The sequence below is a fragment of the Mesoplodon bidens genome (genome assembly GCF_964165515.1).
Source record: "Mesoplodon bidens genome assembly, chromosome: 15".
Classification (NCBI taxonomy): Eukaryota; Metazoa; Chordata; class Mammalia; order Artiodactyla; family Ziphiidae; genus Mesoplodon; species Mesoplodon bidens.
Genome location: NC_138171.1, coordinates 87,928,524 through 87,936,773, shown reverse-complemented (window position 1 = coordinate 87,936,773; position 8,250 = coordinate 87,928,524). Strand labels below are relative to the sequence as shown.

Here is an 8,250-nt window from a genome sequence, read left to right as displayed (position 1 = left end):
GCCCCTCACCCTGGCATGGGCAGCTTAGAACTGGTGGACACAAAAAAATGAATCTCACTTGTTTTACTTTTATTTTGTACACGTGGCTCCTGTTGTATTATATTTATATTTATATCGTGCAGTGTGCAGATTCGCTTTGATTATTCAAATAGATAGTTTATAAAGAAAACTGAAGGACGTGTGCATTGACCTCCTGACTCTCCTGCTGCAAAGAAACCTGTGGCTTCAGCCCGCCCTGCATCCTGGGCCACACGGCCCAAGCCCTCGGGAGGAGCGGGGGTCTTAAGGTGGCTGCTCTCTGTTTTCGGGAAGCACGTGGGGACAGCGGGACCCCAGAGCAGAACAGCCTGCCCAGCCCGGGGGCGCTGGGAGCGCTTCTGGGAGAGTGTGGAGCAGGACCCAGTCCCAGCTCTTGACATGCAGGGCCATCTCTGCACCATGCAGTGGGCCACCTGCCCCGAGAGTGATGGACAGACACTGCTCACGACAGCCCCCCCAGGGCTCGCGGAGCTGCAGCTCCCACCCCAGCTCCATAGACCACCCCTCACAGCTCATGAGACAAGGCCCAGGGCAGGTGCCCACAGGGCTCGCACCCATCGTGGACCCCGGAGCTGCTGCTGCCCAGCCCAGCGGCAGCGACTTTCTGTGGGTCAAGCCCCTCTCCAGGTCGGTCTTTATTCTGGAACCCGTCGGCTTTCCCAAGGAGCCTGCTCTGTCCAGCCACTGGGGGGAGCCGCGTGGTAGGCTGCCCCCCCAACTCCCATGGGCCCTTCCCAGCCTCCACGGAAAGGCCAGAGCCTGGACACTGGCCCAAAAGCTCTCTGGGCAACAGGGCGGCTGACGCACGCCCCTGCTTGGCTCTGGGGTGGATGGCAGCCTCGAGGCGGCCTTCTTAGGAGAGGCTGGGAGAGGCTCAGCCCCGAGCCCTGCTGCTCCCGAAGTCTGGACACGAGGGTCGGACGGCACACACTCCCCAGCATCACCCCCTTCCCGAGTCACTGCTTAGAAACTCAGCCCCCCGAGGCCATCAGACCGTGGTCACCTGGGGTGGGCCCGGGGCCTGCTTCCTGCCACACAGAGCTCAGCCCTGCTGCCGCCCCCGGGCCCCTGGGAACCGTGGCCAGCTCGTCACATCAGGACCACGAGAGAGGGCTTAAAGCCCAAGGGTCCATCACCATCGATGGGTGAACGGAGAGAGAAGACGTGGTCCATCCACACAACGGGATATGATTCAGCCTTAATGCGGAAGGAAACGCTGACACAGGCTCATGAAACTTGGGGGCAGAACAGTGAAGTGAGCCAGACGCAGAAGGACAGACACTGTGTGGTTCCACTTTTGTGAGGTCCCTGGGGGAATCAGGGTCACAGAGACAGAAAGTCGGGGGTGGGGGCCAGGGCCTGGGGGAGGGGGAGGGGGCTTAGTGTGTAACGGGGGCAGAGGCTCAGTTTGGGAAGACGAGAAAGTTCTGGAGACGGACGGTGGGGATGGTTACACAACAGTGTGAATGTACCTGATGCCCCTGAACCGGACACTGAAAAATGGTGAAGATGGTAAGCTTTATGTTATGACTATTTTATCACAACAGAAACAAAACAAAAGGAATAAAATCTTCTATTAAAGATTTCAGACCAAAACATGGAGTCAGGAAGATGTACTTCATTGCACATTTAATAGCACATGCAGCATTCAGAACATCGCGATAAATAGGGTAGGGCTTACACACCACAGAAACTCCCACAGGCAAAGGCAGGGGTCACCCCAGACTAGGCAGCCTCCCCGGGCTGCACGGGCAGAAGCAAATCGGGGTAAATGCACTATTTTGTGTGTCCTTCAGGTCACCAGGAGTTCCATGAGGCACGGGCCCCAGGCCCCTCCAGCTCACGTGAGAGTTGGCCTGACGACACTTCCGAGGGGGAATTGACTGATGGATGACTTAGGTGTGTGGGCCCAGGGCTGGTTTGACTCACGTTTTTCCTACATGGGGAGAGGGAGGCTCGGATAACAGGCTTTCCCACCAGGGCGAGACTCCTGGTTAACGGGAGGCTTGTCTGCTGGAGAACGACTCACAGGGGACTCTGTTCCTGACAACTTCATCCAGAATGTGTTTTAGAAAATCCCTCCACTTCCTCCCAAGTCTCCAAGAAGCTGCTTTGCGAAGACGTGGAAGGCAGTGGGGCCTCCCCTGGCCCTGAGAGCAGCGCTCGCCGCACCTCGGAAAGCCCCAGGCTCACATGGTGTCTTCCTCTCCTGGGCGTCTCAGCCCAGTGAGGGTGACCCCTGCCCCTGACGGTCAGGCAAACTGGTCGGTGTGCCCAGCTTTCCAGGAGAGGGGAGGGTCACGCCCACTCCCCTAAACATGCGGTGGGCTCCTGGGGGCCACCCCCCTCTGAGGCCGGAGCTAGCTTAAGCCGCCAGAGCCTCCCCACCCCTGGCATCTTGGGAGGACCCTCTGTGGGGCAGCAGGGGCGAGCATTTGAGGGACAGGTTGGACCCTCTCTCTCTTCAGCCTCAGCTTCTCACTCCAACCCCAAGAGTGCCTGTGGGGACCCCCTGGGATGTCATCGCCCCACACCCTGGCCACCGACCGGGTGGCCTCGCATCACAGGGGTCGGCTGCCGGGAGCTACCCAGCCTGATCGGAGAGGAGAGCCTCCCAGAGCCGGCCCCTCACCCCAGAAGACGTGGGGAGGAAGGCGGGTCCCTTAAGAGGAGCCAGTGGGGGACGGGGAAGGGAGACGGGGAGGGGGCCGCCACCTCTGGAGGTGACCCCTTTACTCCCAGGTGAGCCCGAGGGAGGGGCGGTGCCCAGCTGCCAGCCTCAACTGGACGTGCACGCGCACAGCAGCAGGAGCGGCGGCTCAGACGGTGAGGGAGATGAAGCTGTTGTAGCGCTGGATGTTCCTCTTGAGGATCTCGGAGCAGGGGCCCAGCACGCGCTCGAAGCGGGGCCGGTCCAGCTTCACGCACTTGAGGGGCCCCCGGGCCACCACGGTGGCCGCCCGGGGCCGGTTCAGCAGCAGCGCGATCTCCCCTGGGGGCGAGAGAGAGCGTCAGGGCTGCGGATTCAGGGGAAAAGCGAAACCTCAGGACACGAGGCCGCATCTGAGCGAACGTCTGCAGCGAGCGCAGCCCACAAAGCGCTGGAATACACTTACACCAACGCTTGGAACTCAGACCGTGCCGTGCCTGGTCCTGACCCGTGTCCTGCCCTCCCGGGACTGCCGGTACCCAGGACGAGCCGTCAGGGTGCCCAGGCCTCGGCCAGGTCCTCCCACGGCCCCCGCGGACCTCATCTCAGGCCCTCCTGGGGCCCCGTGAAACGGCCGCCACCCCGGGAGGGAGTGTACCCCACAACTCACCGAAGTAGTCGGAGGGCCCGAGGCGCCCCACCTCCACATACTCCTCACCGGGGGACCGGCGCTGGAGGACGGAGGCTGTGCCCTGCAAATGCCAAGGGGACGTGTGAGGGTCGGCCGGCTGGGGTCGGGGTGGGCAAAGGCGGGGGTGCCCAAGGCCACCCCCGAGGGGCACCGCCCGCATCCCCCTCCCACTGGCTCCACTCCCCCCATCTAAAAGTGAGGCATGGGGTCTGGGAGCTGCGGCCGTGCTCTGGCCGAGGGCACCTCCCGGGCACCACCATCCTTTGCCGGCCCGGCTCCTGCCCCAAGCTGTCTGCCGCGGGTGGGGCACGGGCAGAATCTGGAGGTGCCTCCACGGGCAGCGCTGCTCCGAGCTGACCTTGGCTTAAGTTCCAAGGACGGGAGGCGCATGGCCTTGTGGTCACACCGCCCCGCTAAGCGATGTGGCCCCCTGGCCTCCAGGCGGGGTGTCCGTGACACTGGGGCTCAATGATTAACGCCAGCCTAGGCAGCTTGGCGAGGCCGCATTCCACACCAGAGACTCAGCCTTCGGGGGCCACAGCCTCGGCAGCAACGAGCCAGCACCGGTGGCTTCCACGCACAGAGCCCCCTGGCCTGCCGTCTGGGGGCACCCAGGGGCCGGAGCCTCGTCGGAACCCGGCATCATCCCCACACGCCTGAGGAGTAGCAGCAAGGCCTTATGAATCACCCCGCCAGCCCCACTGGCCTCACCGGCCGCTGCCAATGCCCTGGACGCACAGAGGAGCGTGGTCTGTCTCGAGGTGGGCTCAGCTCACCCTGGCTCACCCAGACCCGGCCTCGCAAGCGCTAGCCTGGCCGCGCTCGGGTTAACTGGTACCCCCTCCACCCGGGCCGCAAGAGACTCGGTCAGAAGACCCCACCACAGTGCCCGCCGCGACTGGGACCTCCGGACCCCCTGGGCGGACCCACGCCGGCCCCCACTCCAGCCACAGGGCCTCTCGGCTTGCAGGTGCCTGGGGTGCTTATGAAGCTGGCTGACAGATGGAGCAGGACCTGGAAGCAGCAGACCATCTCCACCCGACCCGGGCATTCCAGGAGTGCTCCCTGGGCCGTGCGCCCACAGACCCCGGCCAAGGGACAGGGCCTGCAGGACACATGGTGCCGTGCTGACCCCACAGAGAGAAGTGGGGTCCTGCTCCCACCTGCCCTGAGTGGAGGGCAGTCAGGCCCAGGGAGGGCGGCACTGCGGCACTTTTCTTGAGACGACGTTGCACTGACCTAACTGTCGTTTACATGCATGCCTTTGCACTTATATAACTTACATGCCTTTCATTCCCATTTTAGACAATTTTCCATTTTACAATTGGATCATTTTCCTCTTCGGGACCCCAGGGACGGAACTGAAGTTCCAGTTGATAGAATTACTCAGTGAAACTCCAGGCTTAAAGCATCTGATGAGATGCTTCAAGCTCCAAACAGAAAACCCAATTCAAGGTGTCTAAAGGCTCCTAAGGGTAACTGTGCTCCCGCAGGACCAGAAGACTGAGACAGGGCTTTCAGTGCTGGCTAATTCAGCGGCCCACAGACGTGTCTGGACCCAGGCTCGTCCTTGCCTCCTGCTCTGGTGGCCTCAGTCGAGTCCTTGTGCTGGCACTGTGGCTGCCACAGTTCCAGGAGTCACCCAATGCCTCCCCCATGCCATCAGCAGGGAAACCTTCTGGAAGCTCCCGGTAACCTCCCCTCACACCTCACTGGCCAGAGCAGGTCACATGCAACCAATGCGATTGGCTGCCACTCCTCAGGCTCTGCCCTGCCCGCTTGGGACAGGGGTGAGGATTAGGGCTCAGTGGGCACAGAAGAGCAGGGGTGGGCTCGGTGGGCCACCGTTCTGTTTCTCACTTGTCCCCTGCCCCATGCAGACACCTCCCTGCCCTCTGCCTCCTCTGGAACCAACCGCATCCCCCATGGTCACTTGAAGCATTTCTCTCCTGGTCACTTGTGGACCAGCCCATCTTACGATCGACGGCAGGTTGACAAGATGAAATCTGTGTCCCCTGGGATGCACGGAGCTTCCCCACTCGGGACCTTGACACAGAGGATGTACGCGCACCCGTTAAGACTGATGTAATAACAGACCCTCCAGGCTGGACGGCATGAAGATGAAAGGTCCTCAGGGGGAGCCCCGAATAAGCAGAACCGCCAGGGAACAGGCTGGCCGCTCCGCCCGGTCCTCGCACGTCCCAGGGCTGCAGGAGCACGTGGCCACGGGACCATGTTGTCCCCAATGGGATGTGCACTGCACCACACTCTCTTCCTGCTGCTGACAGCCCAGCCTCCACGGGGGGACGTCTGCCAAGGGGCAGTGGGGCCACAAGAGCAAGGGCCACTAGGGACAGAGCCATGCCCCCCAGGGGTGCCCGTGATGACCGTGGGGTCACCACTTCACAAGACACTTCCTTATTCTCTACCGCAGTGGTTCGGGGGCTCTCTGCTGCAGCAGCTGAGGCTGACAGGCCGCCACCCCCAAGTTCTGACGCAACGGCAGGACGTTCCTGTCCTGGGAAGGCACAGACGCCAAGCCCGAGGGCGGGGAGAGAGGGAAACGGGCAGATAGACTCGATGCTGGGACCTCCGACCAGCAGGGCCCGGCGTTCCCACGACACGGGCCACGGGCGTGATCAGCACACGCCCGGGTCTTCCCATCCCAGCGAAACCACCGCAGCCCTGGAATAGCCGTCCTGTCCAAGCTCGTTTCCCAGACGGCCGTGAAGCCAGCATAGACATCCTCAGGGAGTTGAGAGCCGGAATTCTGGGGGCTGGAAAAACACACTTGCCAAAACTCTAGATCATATTCCCCAAATTTCTCATTGATTCTAACCCAACTCTAAAAATAAATCAGGTCACATAGGAATCGGCCAGGGAGGATGCACGAGAAAAATGTCACTGCTGGAGTCTGGGGGAGAAGGGGTTACGAAAGACCCGTTTTCCTTTCAACGCTTTTCATTTTTAAAATTTTTCTACAAAGTCGAAACCCACATCAACTCTTTGGTTTCGACAACGGGCACGTGTGACCTTTATGAGACAGAAACCAGCCGAGGTCGAGGAGAACCACTCGCTGAAGCAGGGCCTCGGGCTTCCCACTCCCTGAAGCAGCCCCTCCAGCCCGGCCTAGAGCCCCCCGACTGGGTCGGGCAATGACACAGCTGGGAGCCGCGGCCCCACCTGTGGAGGCCTTGCCCTCCCCAGGGACACGGCCCCGCCCCCCTCTCCCCCAGCCTTCAGGCCATCACCCACCCTTCCTGCCTGTGAGCCAGACTCCGCTCGAGGGCAGGGAAGCCTGTGCAATGGAGGACGGCAGGCACAGGCGCCCCCCAGAATCCACACCCCGGTGGGGTCAGAGCAGATAGGTCAGGGCTGTGGGCCGCTGGCCCCGCGCCCACGGTGCGGCCCGGGGTGGGGTTGGGGGACGTCAGGGTCAGGGCTCAGTAGGGACAGCACCTGGTGAGAGAGGAGCCCCCCGCCAGGGACCCGCAGCCGCGCCAGGCTGAGACTGGAGCTCGTGCACGTCCGGCCCAGCAGGGCAGGGGACACACGTGCGTGTCAGTGTGAAGGCCAGCCATGCAGTGAGCAGTCACTCTCAGATCCCACTGATACCAAGTTCAGGGAGAGGAAACACTATTTATTTTATTTGAATAAATATCTATCTTAAAAGAAACAGTATCACAGCCATAAGCAGGAACCAGTATCACTTCCCGTAAGCTGAAGGGTAACGGAAAAAAGCACACAAGGAGGCAGGTACAGGGAGGCGTGGAGAGAGCAGCCTCCGCCCGAGGTGCCCTCGACGCGGCCTGAGCCCCGCGCTCTGGGCGGCTCCCCGCGGTCCAAGCCCGGCTCCACGACGTGCTGGCCGCAGTCAGGGGAAGGCAAGGCACCGCCCGAGCCTCAGTTCCCTTGTCTGCAGAACAGATACGCCGCCAGCCACCGCAGACTTGGGAAACCAGCGTGCTCAGGCCTGCGGCAGCTCGGCCACGGTGGGGCCAGAAGCCGCCCTCGGGCCACCCAGCTCCCGGCCAGGGCCAGCGGGCGGCGGTGGGTAAGGGAGTCAACACCCCCGCACGGGGATTTGTCCAGGACAGCGCATCTGTTGGACTTTCCATGGACAAATCAGGCGTCTTTATGGCAATGGTCTTTGCACGCTGCTTATCTCTCCTCCCCTAGTGCCAGGAATCCCGTCCGGGGTAAAGCAGGACCTCGGAATCCAGCAAATGAGTTCCACATCTGTCTGTCTGGGAACGCCTCATGCTGTGTGCGGATACCAGGGAAACCAGAGCTGGGAACGGCTGAGGATGGGAAACACAGGCCCTCAGGGTTCCTCCAGCCTCCTGAGGGGGGCTGAGGGGAGGGAGGAAGATGGTGCTTTTAGACTTTTTGGGGGCGCATCCCCAACTTTTAAAACTGTTTCTTATGTTAATAAAAAAAAAAAATCAGAAAGAAGCCAAGTCAATGAGAAGGACTGCCAGAGGGAGCCACACAAAAGGTCATGGGGGCAGAGAAGGCGGTGCCACCCTTTTCTGAAGATGCTTCTGTGTCACTGGTCTTATTCTAGCAAGTGACATTTTACGTGCATAATCTTTTAAAATTCATTTTAGGAAAGGCTCTCATCCGTGAATTCAGAAGCTCTGAGCTCCAGGCCTCGGCACCCAGAAGCGGACCTCGGCAGCCTCACCGGAATCTTCACATACAGGGTGCTCCTGGGGACGCACGACCGAGGAGGCCCGAGGCACACAACAGCATGTCAACCTGGGGGCACCGCGTGTGGGCTCAGTGTGTCCGCCCACAGGGGATGTGGTCAGGTCATTGCAAAGCCCAGGAGTGCCCGCCTGGCCAGCACTGGGAGCCGTCCTCACCA

The 8,250-nt window shown here is 61.3% G+C and overlaps 1 protein-coding gene across 2 annotated transcripts in view; it reads right to left on the bottom strand.

The window, feature by feature from the left end:
* Positions 1-1,699: 1,699 nt before the first annotated feature.
* Positions 1,700-8,250, bottom strand: part of PRKAR1B (protein kinase cAMP-dependent type I regulatory subunit beta) — a 97,859-nt gene continuing 91,308 nt past the window's right edge. For both annotated transcript variants that reach the window (XM_081255453.1, XM_081255454.1), the window contains 2 exons: positions 3,360-3,441; positions 1,700-3,031 (listed from right to left, as the gene is read on the bottom strand). In XM_081255453.1, coding sequence (XP_081111579.1) covers positions 2,859-3,031; positions 3,360-3,441 — 255 coding nt within the window. In that variant the 3' untranslated portion in view covers positions 1,700-2,858. The remainder of the gene's footprint in view (positions 3,032-3,359; positions 3,442-8,250) is intronic.